Raw genomic sequence first — 17,758 nt, 5'->3', positions numbered from 1 at the left:
TAAAGAGCTTACATTTGATTTCAAGAGTCGAAAGTTTTATCTCAAGCCATAACAGTTCATGGACGATATTGAGAGAGAGAGAGAGAGAGAGAGAGAGAGAGAGAGAGAGAGAGAGAGAGATTCAAATATGGAGACAGGAAGGAATTATTTACATATACAAGTTTAGAATTGGAGAAAAAATGATTGGACAGCATCCGTATTATGAAAATTGTGACTTTGTGAAACAGAAGAAGAAAGGTTCCGAACTGCGAGGATCGCATTAGGCAGTTTAGAATTAAGATGGGGCATCAGATGATTATGAAGGGAGAGAAATATCTTAAGATCTGGGGAATTACGAATTTTAAAAAAATACCTTTCGAGCCGGGTTTCGAATCACGAACCTTTTCGTTATTGATCCATGACTTTATCCACTCAGCCACGGAAAAATATATTTACAAAGCCATCTTGCACTTACGAAGGGGTAAAAACAAGTGAGGAGCGCTCATCTGAAGTGCCACTATTCATCTTTCCGAACAAGAAAACTATGAATTCGACACCAAAATCTTTCGTATTCTATTACTTTTTTACATCTTATCTTATCCCCTCCTAGGGATGGTTTCTATGTCTTACACCCCACAATAAATTGTTCAAACGGTAATTTGCACATATACTTAATTGATTTGTATTTCCTTCAGGAGTTCATGTTACATCGTACCGCTTACTATACTTTTTTCTGAGTCAAACTTCCTATATATATATATATATATATATATATATATATATATATATATATATATATATATATATATATATTACAGTAACAATGGATTTTTTTATTACCGCCCGACTGTCGTCGCCGTACAAATAGTGAGCATGATATGACGTAGAGAAATGAATTACACAAAGGTAGTAGGATTTAATATCAACATTGGAACATCATAAATTAAACAAAAGTATGTAATAACAAATATCATATTTGAATATAATTTAGTCTTAAACTAGTTGTGAATACAATTATTTTAAAATTGAGTTTTTCGGTTGCATAGTATGAGCGTGGCTAGAAAAAAAGTCAGTAAGAATGGTCGGGATTCGAACCTAAGACCATCCAAGTAGGAATCCCTTACATTAAACATGGATGTTAAAGACAACGGCGCAAAGTATTTTGCACTATTTTATCATATAGTTCTACCAAGTATATCTTAATGAACACAATAAGAATAAATTTTACTGACTTAAAATGTGTTCTTGAACAAGAAGAAGTTCATTATACGTACACCCTATACGCATTACAGACTTTGGGAAGCACAAAATCTACTGCCGTGATTAACAATATCCATAAAATACCCAAGGAGCATCTTCCTAGGTTGATGTGATATGCAACGTTTGAAGAAGGGAAAGAATGTAAGTAAGGGTGTTTATGAAGCTATGGGAACATTTTGTGACGTTCCGTTTTATTCAGGCTCTAGAAAGGCATTTCAGAACAAACGAATGAAAGAGACAGTTTTAGAGCAATAAACCTCTTAAACTGGTTTCTGTGTTTTTTTCCGTCTGAATGGAAAGAGTATATTACGTCACGCACCGCTTTAGATATGGAGACGTGAAGGGGGGTTTGAGTTGGGTTGAATACCGGAAGTAATTAGTCGATGAGAAGTGTGTTTCAGAATGCATAAACATACGGTACAAGAGTTTGTTCCTAAGTCGGACTTAAACTTTTCGTAACATTTTCTATGCTTCAAACTGTACCTGTATATGTATAAATTAATATTAAAAATACAAGAGAAATTGTACTGCATTAATAACGAAGTGTTTTTAATTAACACAGAAGTTGGTCGTAAATAAAAGATATCGTTACTATAGTATGCTTAAGTGTGTTCATATTTTGTCAGTAAGAACGTTCATAGCTTTGTTTTAAAAGTTACTATGATTTCGAAATTTTAATCACTCGTAGGATGGTTAGTGGGTGGCAAGATTATTTATTTTTTTCTGCTTTACAGAATTCGCTTTGTTTAAAATGTTTTTTTTTTTATCTGATTCTTCCATCACAGCTACTTGGATGGTTGAAGTAAGTGAAGTTATCTAAATTATGTTCTCAAGATGATTAAGATAATGTATGTCTTTGCTCTTGATGGAAATAATATGCGCCTTTATTTTGTAAGTTTACCCATACTTCGCGTAGATGGATAGTTGATTAGTTTTTCAACCATGTATAAACATCCCACCACACCAATGATCTTTTCTGGTTGAAAGAAGCTAATGTTGTTATAGGCAACATCACTAAACAGTTGGCAAGCCCTCTTAGCTTCGTGGAACATCTTACTATATGCTTTCGAAAAGCATCTATACTTTAAAAACCACGATTAACATTTTAGTTCAAAATTGCAATGAAGTATGAATTATGCCTTGATCAAGCACGTAACTGCACTGTCTCGTAAGAAAAAAAATCCACACTTCTCTCTTTGAAAAACCTTATACTCTGACCCACATTTGGAAGATCAAACAAATCTAAATTTTCTTAGATCATTGAGATCATTATTAACAAACTATTAGAATTGCCTACGAGTCTACTTGTAAATACTAAATGTAAAATTTCTTTTTTAAAACAAAAAGAGCTCATAATATTTTGTATCGTTTGTCGACAACCTATGTGTTAACTAGACTTCGGATTGATATGCACTAAAAAATGACAAAATATGCATGCAAATATGCACTAAAAATCACGAAAATATGCACTGAAAATATACAAATATGCACTAAAAATTGTAAATATGCACCAATCAAAAGCTAAAGTTAAATGAGGAATTTTATTATCTTTAGAGAAAACTGTTGTACATCTTGAACTACATATACTTAGTGTAAAACTATGATGCATTCATGCTACAATACACAACTGTGTAGTCTTCAGTGTTTTCTGGCAAAACCTGCATTTATCAGTTAAAACATTACTGTACATCGAAAATGTTCCTTCCGTGTCACGGGTCGTTAAGGGACAGTATTTCAAAGGAGCAATGTTACTTCCCGATAAACCTGAAATTCGTGCGTCATTGTTCACAGGAACACTTTACTTACATTGGAGAAGAATTTTATGCCAGGATTTCTCGCGTCTATTGACTATGTGTTTCGAAGAAATGCTTGTCCGATTGGTCCTGGTGGTGTCTGTTTAGTTATTGAATCAAACACTTCAAATGCACTACGAAGTCGTAATCATCGCTCTTCTAATCTCGTTATGATCTTTGAAATTGAACTGAAATGAGTATTGATAAACGCAAATTCGCTTTTAATGTTTTCAGCTCCGCAAGCTTTCATGGCTTCTTGAATACATTTGGTTTTTTCGGGCTCAAACAGAATTTACAAATGAAAAGAATGCGCTAAGTATCTGTCAATAAAGAATAAATATACTCAGAGAAGTAAATAAACATTTCTAGCATAAGCATATAGTAAAACTTGCCTATCCGAAATAGAGCAGGACTCGCAAAAATCTCAGTTAAAGATTTTAAAGCTATCGAAGATAGATTTATGCTAAAATAAATAAATAAATAAATAAGGTACATACATATAATGGACATAGTGAGATAAATTAAAATGTACATAGGCCTACCGTATTCAATTACAGTATTTATTTATGCTACGAATTAATACACATAAAGCCTACATAAGTAGGCTAACAAGAAAACGAAGAACTTTACAGACAACGTAGTTCATGTACCTAACCTCCCACAGAAGGTTTAAAGTTTTTATAAACGCTGCACTCCGGAACTTGAACATTTCCGTTTAAAAGTATATTTTAACATCCGTTGTTCGCAACACAGGTTCCGCCTAAGCAAGAGAATTTAACACATTTTTTTAACATTAAATTCATGGAACCGTGAAATATTTCCATTTAAAATAAATTTCCGTTTAAAAGGAGCCTGTTGAGGGCAGTTTTTACTGTATTAAAAACCTGTATTCAAAAACCTTATGTTCTTGTTTAAAAGAAAATAAATCCACTTGAAATTATTTTTTTTGTGTGTGTTCAATTATGTGTAAATACTAGAATATATTTTGCTAGTGTAGCAGCGTCCGTTTCAAACAGCAATAATTTACAATATACTGATACTTTAAATGGTATTAAGTGATTTGAGCGAGACATGGAGACATAACAGAAGACTTAGTAGGAAAGTTCGTTTCGAGAGGCTGAGGTGCGAATCAAAGCAACACAAGCTTATACTTAAATACTCTCTTAAACTCCTTAAAGGAGAACTTTGGAATTTATCTCCTTGTCCCAGAAAGTAATTACTGCAACAAGTTTTAGATTTTATAAAGGAAATATTTTAATTAATTTAGAGCTCATTTTCAAAATGTTCTTCATCCCTTCCCAAAATACATTTTTCAACGGTTTCTTTTGGATGAACTCTGTCGAATATAAAAAAAAGCCATATCTGGGTTGTTTCATAGTTGTATAAACTCCTTACCAGACTTGAAACTACTATAAACATATAAGAAGACCACACAATAGAGCACTGCTGAAGTTTGAGCTTTTGCTGCCGAACAAAATAGAAATTTCCTCTTCTAAAAACAAGCTTACTTACTTTGAAAATATTACTTGTTTAGCATACACTTTGCAAAATATATTTTATTTTTGAATTGTTAACGTCTCTTAACTTCAAACCATTGTTTCAGAAGATAACTTCTAGAAGATTTTTCGTGCCTATTTAGTTGTAGTGCGATATCTTTGTCCAATTTTTATCCATTTTGGTTCATCCAAGAAAAAAAATTGTACCATTCAAATCAGGGGCGGATCCAGGGAGGCGATCGGGGCAATCGCCTCCCTCCCAGAAGAGGAAACTTCCTTATTTTATATATATAAAAAAAACCATCTCAGAGTTTGGAACTCTTAAAAGTAGCTCTAAATGGCAGTATTACAACCCGTCCCCCAGAATTCCGTTCTGGATCCGCCCCTGATTCCAATTAACAAAAAAAAGTCATTTCAAAATTTCGACCACTTTGATTATGTGTAGTGCAACATTTTCAAATTTGAATTTTAACTAGCTCAGAATTTTGTCCATTTTTGTCCACCCAAGAAAAAAATTATACCATTCAAATTAACAAAGGAAGGCCATTTCAAACTTTCGGTCACTTAGATTACCTGTAGTGTGACATCTTCAAATTCGAATTTTAACTAGCTCAGAATTTTTTCCAATTTATGTCCATTTCTGTTCACCGAAAAAAAAAATTGTACTATTCAAATAAACGAGGGAGAGCCACTTCAAAATTTGGTCACTTAGATCACTTTCAGTGCGCCATCATCAAATTTCAATTTTGACTTTCTCAGAACTTTTTCCGAATTTTTGTCCACCCAGGAAAAAAATTGTGCCATTCAAATAAACGAGAGAGGGCTATTTCAAAATTTGGCCACTTCGATCACCTGTAGTGCGACATAATCAAATTTTAATTTTGACTATCTCAGTACTTTGTCCGAATTTTTATCCACCCAGGAAAAAATGTACCATTCAAATAAAGGAGAGAGGGCCATTTCAAAATTTTGGCCACTTCTATCACTCATTGTTAAACATCTTCAAATTGGAATTTTAACTAGCTCAGAATTTTTTCCATTTTTACCCATCTCCAAAAAAAAAAAATGTACAATTCAAATAAACGAGCGTGGTTTATTTCAAAATTTCGGCCACTTCTGCCACTCATAGTGCTACATTTTCAAATTCGAATTCTAACTAGCTCAGAATTTTGTCCAATTTTTGTCCATTTTTGTCCAACCAAGAAAAATTTTTATGTCATTCAAATAAACGACAAAGGGTGATTTCAATATTTGGCCACATAGATCACCTGTAGTGTAACATCTTTAAATTAGAGTTTAAACCAGCTTAAAATTTTGTTCAATTTTTATGCATTCATGTACCACCAACAAAACATTTTGTACCATTAAAATAAACGAGGGAGGGTCATTTCAAAAATTGGCCACTTCTATTGCCTGTAGTGCGCCATCTTCAAATTCGAATTCTAATTAGCTCAGAATTTTGTCCAATTTCCTTACATTTTTGTAACATCAAAAAATGTACCATTCAAATTAACAAAAGAGGCTCATTTCAAAATTTTGACCACTTCGATCACCAGTATTGTGACATCTTTAAATTCGAATTCTAACTAGCTCAGAATGTTCCTTATTTTTTGAAGATTTTTGTACCAACAAGATAGTTGAAATTAAAATTTGAAAATGTCTCACTACAAGTGAACCAAATGGCCAAATTTTTAAGTGACCCTCCTTTGTTCATTTCATTGGTACAGAATTTATTCTTGGAGGTACAAAAATATTCCAAATGTCGACACAATTGTGAGCCGATTAAAATTCGAATTTGAAGATGTCGTACTACAGGTGATCGAAGTGGCCGAAATTTTGAAATAGCCTCCCTCCCTTGTTTATTTGAATGGTACAAATTTTTGAGGGGTGGACAAAAATGGGCAAAAATTGGATAAGATTCTGAGCTAGTTAAATTCAAATTTGAAGATGTCGTACTACAATTAAATGACCCCAGATTTTTGTTTTAGTGTTCTTATACTGCCACAGGACCACACAATTTCAAAGCCACACACACAATAGTAGCAAGTTTATCTTCCGGGATGGGTAACGTGGAAATTTTGTTGTAGGTGATTCGACACCGTTATTTATATCTTCTTCTTCGAAAAAGGTGACAGTCATGCATCATTGCCAGGAGGATGAATTATTCACCCCTTTCTTATTCTCCTTTCACATAATCTTGGAAGATATTTGAAACCGATAACAATGACCCATTTAAAGATCTTGAGTCTATATATATTAGAAACTTGAAATTCTATTTATGAGAAAAGTTCTTGGACGTTAAAAATTCAATTTGGTCGTTCCTTTAAATATGCATTTATTTGCAGTAACAATATAAGTATGCACTAACCTCCGAAATATGCAAATATATGCATTATAAAACTCTGCTATTTTATCCCAAAGCAGCTGAAACAAATTTCTGTTTAAAGAGCATATCGTCCCTTTCCGGCATTAATGCAGTAAGCGACATTTTGAAAATCTTACAGGAGAGGCGAACACTGAAATTTTGATGGTTTTTCCTGACTAACGTTTTCTGAACTATTTTCGTAAGAAAAATACAGCTAATATAATTAAACAAGCTCCGTCAAATAGGACAGTGACGTATATAATAGCTTAAAAATATTCATTTATTTTAGCGCTTAATTCATTTTTGCTTACAAATTTTTTAACAAATCAATGCTTCAAACGACATTCATTCAAATGTACTAATGCATTAAGGGACACTGTCATAATGAGATTGCGTTAAGCGACATTTAGGGGAAAATAAATGGTAATAAATTGCTGATTCGTTAATTGAAGAATGTTAGTTGTATACTGATCGGTAAAATACTGAACGCTTCTTGAAATAATGCTGCTTAAAATAAATTTGACAAGAAAAATGCTTTGACTTACTTCTCCTTTATATGTAAAAATTAATCTAATCTTCTGAATAGTTAAGTTAATAATAACTGACACCATTATTTAGTTTTCTCATTTATTTTTAGCGTTGTTTAAAATTTAGTAAAGCTTAGAATATTGCAAATTATTACTGATTTGTTAAGCTTACTGATACAATGAAAATTTGCATAATTCATTTACTAAATAAATGCAAATTGTCGAAACTTCACAAAACTGTAACTTTATCAATTTTTAACTATTGCAAGAAAAACTAAAAAAATGATGACAACGTGTTTCAATCTTGAATTTCTTCTTCATCTTCATCTGTCTCAGGGAGGGTATCTTGTACTTCTCCCGTGTGTGACAACTGCTGGTAGAACCCGTGTAGATGCATTGGTAGAATATTCTGATTAATAATTTGACAAGATCTTGGTATTTGGCCTTACTGATAGGGATGGCTGCTGCATAAAGTCTGCTTGGCTACTTTTGTCCTTGTGGGCGAAGATTCAGTGTAAGATACCCTGCGTCCTTAGTCATTGAATACTTAACTTTGACAAATTCACTATTTTTTGAAAAAATGATAACTCATTTTTGACAGCAAGAAAGGTTCCCCTGACTCATGTTTCTTAGTACTGAAGATTTGGGATGCCAAAGTTGACCAATTTCTAAAAGAACCATGCTTCCATAATTCATGGCTGTTGCTTTGTTCTTGCCATTCTCATGACGGTAATCCACTCGGATGGACTTTCAATTTTTTGATTATGAGATGCTTTCTCAATTTGACTATGCACACTGTCCACAGGCATATATGTGTGACCTGGTACCAACTAATTGATATGGATTCGTTGTAAGTTTTTGGATTTTTCAAGTTGATATTTTAACATGGCCAAAATATTTCTATTTTTGTTTTGACCGGCACAGTCATCGCAATACAGGATTACAGTTGAAATATTACCTCGTTCGTTCACTACATCTATATATCTCGAAAGGATAGAAGCGATTTCATTCTAACCTCGTTTACCTTCGCTCTCATCCCATATATAATTGTTCTGCTTTTTGATTCATATATCGAGAGATTGTATACGGAATACTTTCGTCTGTAGTAAAAAAGCATGGAATCGTCATGAGGTACGCTCAAAGATAGGTTCAAATCGAAACTCGCGACAAGTGTTCCTTCCTGACTACCACCCACTCTGCTGTTTTTCGAAACGAGCCTTAGTTGCTTTTTCATCTTCAATATGTCGGGTGTAATCAGCCCTCTCTTCTTGGGTTACGTCTGTCTTGTTGGTAAAGGCGATTTCTGGCACTTGTCCTTTTTGTGTCTATGAAACCCAAGGTTGAATTTAGAGTTAAATATATAACGAAAAACCCTTTCACTCACAGGAATATTTCCTTCTTCGTTCATTCCACGTGAGTAAATCGTACAGAGATAAGTGACGTTTTTGAGATCCTCGGGAAGATATAGTCGTGTTGTTGTATTTCTACAGTAGTGGGAAAGCACTACAGGAAGTCTTTGAATGAATTCAACAACGAGCTTCACATCTCACTCGGATGTCGCATTGGGGCGAACTGAGTGGCGTCCTCGACCATCAGGTTTTGCTGAGCCTTCAGTGGATTGTGTAACAGTGTAATTCACAAACCTTTGTGAGGTATCTAAGGTTGAGAGCAAGAATTGAAGACAAACTCTTCTATAGCCTTCACCTTCGTTAATAAAATACTGAAAAGATGACGCCCGTGGGCTCTCTCCATGAATCCTCCTTCCTTTCACTGGAACATGTCTGGTTGCTCTTAAGATCCAGTTCCTTTGATCATTCGGTTTTAAAGACCAAAAGTGTCTAAATAATAATTGGCGCCTCTCTTTCGTAATATCAGAAAACGTCTTTGGGCAAGACTTGCATTTGTTTGGTTGTACAGTATTTGTTTCTTCTCCATTCTTTCTTGCCAGTTTCTGTTGTAAGCTTGGCCACTTTGCTTTAATCTTTTTTTTTGTCTTTTTGAATAATTTTCTTTTTAATTCTCAATTTCTTTTCCCTTGGGGGCGCGGTGGATCAGTGGTAGAGCGTTCACCTTCGGTGCTTGGGGTCCCTGGTTCGATCCCAGCACGCGCCGTGTGAACTTTGTGGTGGACAAACACCGTGCTCGTAGGTTTTCTCGGGGTTCTCCCGTTTCCTCCCACTTTCTTCATTCCACCATTTCACTCATCTCTCATCATCACCGTCTCCTTTAGCCTAACCGGCATAATCGTGGGACGTAAAACTAAAGATTTCATTTCATTTTTTCAATTTCTTTTCCCCTACGATGTTATTTTCTGGTGTAAAAGTAATCTTTCTACTTACAATTTTCCTCAATTTCCTAGCACCGCTTTCCTCATTGCAACCATCATCTGAATTCGACTATCTAGCTGAATTTAACGAAATTCTTTTTCTCTTAACATATAATATACCTAGGTATATTCATCTGATGAAGTTGATGTTTTTTCCAACCAATCTATTGCGTTTTCGGAAGGACAAACCTGGTTAAATATGATATCATCAGTGGCGTATTTACGATTTTGTTTCGGGAGGGGCTTTGCCTAAGAATGCGAAAATTCTGCATGATATTTTATATACTTTACTATAGTAAGATTTCGGGGGGGGTTTAAGCCCGGAAGCCCCCCCTAAATACGCTACTGGATATCATCGTCAGAAAAATAGTCTAAATAGCTCAGTCCCAAATTTGTTCTTTTTTTCAAGTTCCGTTTCTCAGCGAAATAATGTTCATATGTTTCTCGATTCTTTTCTAAAGTTCCCTCTTCATTCGGGTTTAGGGTCTCTTCCTCTACTGCTGTCTCCTGATGTTTGTTTGGGTTTTTCTTCCCTTCTTCAGTCTTCTCACCCTGGTTTAGTGTCTCTTCCACTGCTACTGTCTCCTGAAGCTTGTTTGGGTTTTCCTTCCCTTCTTCATTCTTTTCCTCATTGTGGTTTAAAGTCTCCTCCACTGCTACTGTCTCTTAATACTTGTTTGGGATTTTCTTCCCTTCTTCAACCTTGTTCTCAACCGGGTTTAGGGTATCTTCTACTGTTACTCTCTTCTGATACTTGTTTGGGTTTTTCTTCCCTTCTTCAGCCTTTTTCTTATCCGGGTATAGGGTATCTTCCACTGCTACTCTCTTCTGAAGCTGGTTTGGGTTTTCTTCTCTTCTTCAGCCTTCTTCTCGCCCGACTTTAGGGTATCTTCCACTGACACTTTCTTCTTACGCTTGTTTGGATTTTCCTCTCCTTCTTCAGTCTTGTTAACACACTATTTTTTCCCAATAGGCGCTCTGAAGTCGTGTAAATTGGACGCTTGTGCAGCTTCGGAAGTTTTCGCCGAAGAACTTCTGCACCGAAATATGAAACCTTAAAATGAATTATATGACGTTACACACTGTTATTGCAAGTAAAATAGCAGTAAGTAGCTATAACAATATTACCGTTTACTTCAGAAGTGAGGCTGAGAGCTTCTTACGTATATTTTTAAGATAGCAAAATTGCTGTAAGGAAAAGTATTTGTTCTTAGCAGGTAAATAGAGCTGCAACAAATACTGGAAATCATTGATATTATTACATCAAAATTGTTTCAAGCGACTTAGAACTCTCTGTCGCTTCAATATGTCGCTTACTACACTTTTGCCACGAAATATTGTAATAATCATGTTCTTACCTCATTTATTTGCTCCAAGCACGAAAATAATTTGGTGTTTGAAACAATCTAGACTGCAAGTCAGTTTCTTCGTTTCATCGGAAACATTTATGCAGTAAATACAAACGACTGAGTGTTACTCACGACATTTTTGCCTCCAGCAAGTCTAATTACACCCGTGTAAGAGACATAGCTATCTCGCCAACGGTTAAAAATAGAAACATAGCGATTAGACCATTCGATGCGCCTTAAAATTCTGAGCCAAAAACTGCAAAAAAGTCAATTTTGTAAAAAATGTCGCTTACTGCGTTAATGCCGGAAAGGGAAATATCAATATCACGTCAGTAAAAAAAACATGCAAATATGCAAAAATCCGAAGTCTAGTGATAACATTGAAATACTTTTGCTTCTTCTAGAGATACACAAAGACCAGCGGTGCTTCGTTTAAATGACAAGTTGTAGTAAGCAATCAGAAACACGAGTGTCAATTCTTTGTATTTTAGAAAACTTTATGACGGCAATGACTAATTTATGTATAAGTTGCGAGGTGTATGTATGTTTTAGCTTTATTTGTTACACAATCTACAACTTTTAGGTGCAATTAGTGTTGAGTTCAACCACGGGATTAGTGTTAATTAAAAGCTAATTTTTACCTTTATTTGGAATGACATAACCATCTGATGTTGCATCTTTCCCGAGCTTTTGATGTTGTCGGTGGAAATAGCCAAATATATATATATATATATATATATATATATATATATATATATATATATATATATATATATATATATATATCCAAAGTATAGGCTACTAATGAAGAAAAATAATCTTTGATTAATATGCCATTCGAACAAAATTGTATGTCAATAAAATTTCAAAGATTGAATGCAGAAATCCTGATAAATTCTTATTTTATGATTGCTGTATTTTGTGTCCAATTTCAGGGAACCCAAACTGTAAGAGGCATTAATTTTCCGTGCGATGTACTAAACAGACGGTCCTCAACTATTCCTGACAGTGTCCATCAATTAAGACCAGGCGATATCGACGTAGTAGCTACTATAGGTGATAGTTTGTTGGCTGGAATGGGTAGTGCTGCCAAAAATGTATTACAATTGCTGGTGGAAAATAGAGGAATTGCTTTTAGCTCAGGTGCGTCTTAGATGCTTAGATATTGTTTTACTATTCTGATTCTGTCTACACATACCTAGCCTTTTTATCATTTGATTATTAAACGAGATAGAAGTAAATGTGTCTTTTCAGTGCATTGTACCATATTTTAATCATGTAAATCCCTAGGTTAAGCGGGTTTACATATCCAGACTCCTAATTATGAAAACATTTACGATTAGTCCTACCCAGTCATTTCAAGGATGAAACAAGTTTTATATAAATTACACTGCTCGACAAAACGAAACTTTTTGAAAGCTGTTTTTGATTTGACACCTGATTCCACATAATTTGATGTTGCTAATTACGAAAATGAAATTAGTTTCTCTCCATTACATCAGGTTTTCTCACAAATCGGAAAACATAATTGCGTAAATTGTGCGATTTACACAGCAAAGCTGCTAAGATAGGGTAACATTATGACTACATATTTTAAACAAAGGAACATTATTTTGTTTAACAATCTGACCTTCGATGTTCTAAATTATTAAGGTCATTGATGAACAACTTATCTCATTTTTGTCTCCGCCTTTTTACTTGGAAACTTCTAAAACTAGATTTCCTTTTGTGTGTAGTTCGTGAATCTTCATGTACAAGCGTCCAACAATAATCCGGCAACATCTTTGTACTCGAACGTCCCTGATAGCAGCATTCAATTGCTTTGATGTCCTGGTGAAATCTTTCACCATGTTCGTCACTTAAATCAACCAAGTTAGAAGGAAAGCTGTCTAAATGAGAGAATAGGAAATGAATCTTAAGATTCATATTTCACCCTAATGTTTTAAACGTCTTTAGCATATTAAACACAATGTACTTGTAATTTTCCTGTTTGTTGTTCCCGAGGAAATTTTGACTCACGCCCCTGAATGCACTCCATGCTTCCCTTTCAACATTTATCATACATACAATGTTCAAAATATGAGTCCTTAAACAATTTTCTGATCTAATGGCCAATGAATATTCCTTCTTTAAACTTAGCACTTGAAAGTTCTGGAATTTTATCACTAGATACTCGAAGCACTCAGAGCTTTGACAAACTGTTTCATTAGGCCTAGTTCAATATGCAACGATGGTAATATGACTTATGAAGGGTCTACGTGGCAGAAATTTTCCATATTTTTACTTCCTATGTTGCGGTTTTCTCTGAAAGTCCAATCAGTTGGTGTCCAGTGTTATCGCGTTTTCCTCTGCCCCTTTCGCAAATGTGGCATGGATATTTGGTGAACCGTTACTGCTGTCCACGAAGTCCTCATATCCCCTTTAGATCGACGCACAATAACCACTGATGATGCTCGTCTTTGATTTTTTCAAAATCATTTCCATATTTTTGTAAGTCTTCTTTAAATGTAAAGAATGAGGAATTGGTACAGAGGGTTGTGGGTTGCTGTTGTGAAGAAGCACACCGTCCAAACTTCTTTTATTGGAATCAATTAAAAGCCTCTATTCCTCTGCATTATGTTCATCTCTTGCGAGTTTTATCATGAGCTTTCTGACGTCGTTGCAAAAACTAAGTTTTCTTCAGCAGAAAAGTATTGTTCAAATTCTTTCTCACGATGTCTAAAATATGAACATGATGTCCCTGAAGCCAATGTTTTTTTTTCACTAAGCCTTGAGCCTACTAGTTCCGCTGCTTGCTTGGACAGATACAAGACTTGCACTAAATCGTTTAACTCCTTTTTTGTAAATAAGTTCGCTTCAGCAGTTTCCTCTTCTCTGCCGTACATCTGATCACTACATTTGGTGCTACTAGAAGCAGATATGTAGACAGTAGTTCTTGCGGTGGGTTAGGTACTGGGAAAGCAGAACCATGTGGTACAGGTCGTAATGCAGATAGCAGGTTAGGATATGTAAGGCTTCGTTTGTTTTTAGCGGTAAAACCTTTAACATCATACGAACAGAAATATTAGTCATTACTATGACCTTTTGCTTCACGCTATATCATTGGTATTCCGAAACGTGAAGATGTCTTCTTACCTTTTGTCAAGTTCTTAGGTCTTCTACACATACTTTACATATTGTATGTGGTACAAATGATTTGTCTTGATCCCTTAACGTTATTACGAAATAGGCGTAATATGCACGTTTCACAAAAAATGTAAATTTTTTCTCGGTTTTGACACTAAGTAACTGCCACAGATGTAGCAGAAATAATAAGGATTGTGCCGACACTTCCTACGTTCCATTTCAATTCAACAACAAACTGCAAAGCTAGACAAAACAACAAAACATACGGCGACCAGTAGTTCTCACAATCACAGCTTTTACACAGTGCTGTTATTGCGTTCTCAACGAGTAACGCGTTGCTATACTATTCAGTGGTACCAGATATTGTACATATTTTTTCAATGTTAGCAGAATAAGTAACTGCACGTTTTTAATTATAAATTCAAACGTAATCAGAAGAATATGGCATCGAAAGTATCTTTTATATTTGTAACTATAACCAGTCTTCTTCAGAAACGCAATTATGCTGCTATTTTCATCCCTCCCTCCCTCTATTTTAAGAAAAGTGTACGTGATAGTGCAAAACTAACTACATTTTTGGATTTTCCAGGTCAAAAACATTAAGAAAACATTAATAGTTTCCAAGCAGTAAAATCATTGTAGAGCAGTGTTATTAGCAATAAAATCGAATGTAATTTACTCGGAAAATACTTTTATACATCGCAAGACCTGTAACGTCTAAATATTCACCGCAAACTCATAGTCGTACTGAAATAAAAGAAAGCGAGTGTGGAGTAGAAAACCACCTTACATAGATGTCAGAAGAAGACCTCCGAAGGCATACTAAGCAGTCGAGCGGTTTGGGTCAATAGCCCCATAACCAGATGTTATTTGTCCAAATTCATCACGAAGTTACTTTTTTTTTTCAAAGTGTCTTCCTATTTTCATCCGGAGACTTAGAATATTTCTTTGAATAACTTTGTGGCAACTCCTTTTCATTCAAATCCGATTAGAACGCGAATTGCAAGTATAAAAACCATAGATAAAAACAAAATATTAAGTATATAACTATTTCATTATTATCTTCTGATTTGAAACAAAAAAAAAACTATTTATAAACAGTGCTGATTTCAGAAGTCTCCTTGAAAGGACCATCAATATACGGGGGAAGGAGTACTGTTAAAATACTGGCATTCCAGATTGACCAAAATCGAAAATAAGGTTCCAAAGAGGAAAACTTAGCTCGAGAACGGTACCAAATTCACCCAAAGATCACCCCGTGAGATCATCACTGTTTAAAAGATTTTCTTAACAAACAGAATATTACAATTATTTTTCGTTCTACATTTTGAAATGGCAAATTTATAGCTTATAGAGAATTGTAATAAAAGCGTCAAGAATTTTAATACTAATTACGTAAATATTATAACTTATTGATTTTTGGTCGGATTAAAAATGGAATATTTTTTTCAATTGCACTTGAAACAAGTCCTCTCTATACAACATTAACTGAAAAGTTATGTGAAAGTTCCATTATTTAATCAATATGCTTATTAATATATTATATTATAATATTTTTTACTATTCACTGTTGCATAGACTTCATTTCCAAAATTAAAATTTCGCAAATGTATATTGGAATAGTGCAGTTTTGCAAATAACTTATCATTTAGTTCACATAAGTGCTGGATTGCTTTGTTTTGAAATTCGTACTTTAACATTTACTACAACTACTACTACTACTACTACTACTACTACTACTACTAATAATAATAATAATAATAATAACAATAACAATAATAATAATGATAAAATCATAGTCGTATCTACTGTATATTACAAAATTTAAAGAGTAGACAATAGATGAGTTAAATAAAATCAAATCTTAAGTATGCTTTCTATACGTATATATACCTTTCTTGGTCTCAATTTGAAATTCTATTTAATCGAATTCAACATTAACACAAACAGATAAGACGAGAACAGATAAATGAAGTTGTACTATTTTCAGATTCGAACTAACCTTGATTGTTGCCTTATAATCTACAACCGAGCACCTTAGACTACTCGGTTCGGTGACAACTTGTGATTGTATTAAACATGTTTTTAGTAGAGCCTCTTGTTACAGTATGATTTTTTTGTGTTGTGTGAAATTTAAGCCTAATTTGCCCTGATATAATATGCCCATTGAATTTTTTATATTTATGATATTCATTACTTTGACGTAAGAACTAATACACAATAACACACTAATCAAGGCTATGTGATAATATGTAAAAAACAGTATCACGTAACAGTTTCAACACAATAACTGTGTCTTCATCAGACTTCCACTCCTTCTCTTGGAACCGCCTGGAAGAGAAGGAGTGGAAGTCTGATGAAGACACAATTATTGTGTTGGAACTGTTACGTGATGCTGTTTTTTTACATATTATCACATAGCCTTGCTCAGTGTGTTATTGTGTATTAGTACAAAATGGAAACAAGGCCTGATAGAATAGTTATATGACGTAAGTAGTGTAATAATCTAATTTCTGGGCCAAAACGATTGTCATATTTCTTTTCAGTCCTAACGTATAGTACTTCTGGGCCAAAATTCCAGGCCAACCCACTTTGGAAATATCTCTGACCAGCACAGATTGAGTAGGGTGCTCTGCTCATAGGCTTTTATGACATTTAAAATCATAAAAACTTACATGTAAATACGTATAACTATATCTACAACTCTTCTATCTTATAATGTCCCCACTGCAGGGTATGTGTTCCATCTTTTGGAACACTTCTCTTATCATCTACACAACTTAAAGCTAACTTATTTATTTCTACACTGTACAAATCGTGCTTATAGCTTCTGTTTAAATTCATTATTTTATAATATTCTTTTTGATTAAATAAACAGTCTTTATAATCGTTAAATGAAAGTTCTTTACTTATAACATTTTTCTTAACTCCTTTTATTTTTTTACAACATTTATCTTCTTCGAATTTGATTGAATACATTTTTGATCTTAAACCAACAAATTCTTTTATGATTGTTCCTTTAAGTTCATCTTTTATTTTACCCAGTACTTTCTTATTTATTTGTGGTATCACCTATTTGTTAATTTTGGGTAATCACTTGTATCGAAGTAATTAATAAAACTTTTAAAGTCTTCGTATATATATTTTAGTTTGAATTTGATAAATGTAACTTTCTGTATCTTTGTAACAAATTTCTATTTGTCTTGATACTTAGGTTTCATCACATTATAGTGAAAATCATTACATTAAATGTTTTGACAAATCTAAAATTGACATACTCACATAGATCGGTTTGTTAAATTGCACTTTAGCTTTATTCATATGAACAGCTACTAAATTTTCGGTAAAAACTGTAGTACTTCTATAGTTTGGTTTTGTTACAAGCTTTTCAAATTTTTTCTCATCACTTACTAGTTTAATGTTAACTCTCTTTCTAATATTTACCATAGTCTTTCCAAAAACTAAACTGTTCATTAGCTTGTAAAAGTCTTTCTCAAAATCATTTGTTGCTCTAGTTCTCATCTGTGTGTTTAAATC

General features: G+C 33.9%; 1 protein-coding gene across 1 annotated transcript in view; it reads left to right on the top strand.

Annotated features, from left to right (window-relative positions):
* LOC145667117 (phospholipase B1, membrane-associated-like) overlaps positions 1 to 17,758 on the top strand; it is a 121,418-nt gene that overhangs the window by 3,307 nt on the left and 100,353 nt on the right. The window contains exon 2 of the mRNA XM_081734862.1: positions 12,031 to 12,238. Coding sequence (XP_081590988.1) covers positions 12,031 to 12,238 — 208 coding nt within the window. The remainder of the gene's footprint in view (positions 1 to 12,030; positions 12,239 to 17,758) is intronic.

Source organism: Thermobia domestica, chromosome 1 (assembly GCF_964235325.1).
Source record: "Thermobia domestica chromosome 1, izTheDome1.hap1.1, whole genome shotgun sequence".
NCBI classification, from domain to species: Eukaryota; Metazoa; Arthropoda; class Insecta; order Zygentoma; family Lepismatidae; genus Thermobia; species Thermobia domestica.
This window is presented reverse-complemented; position numbering and strand designations above follow the sequence as displayed.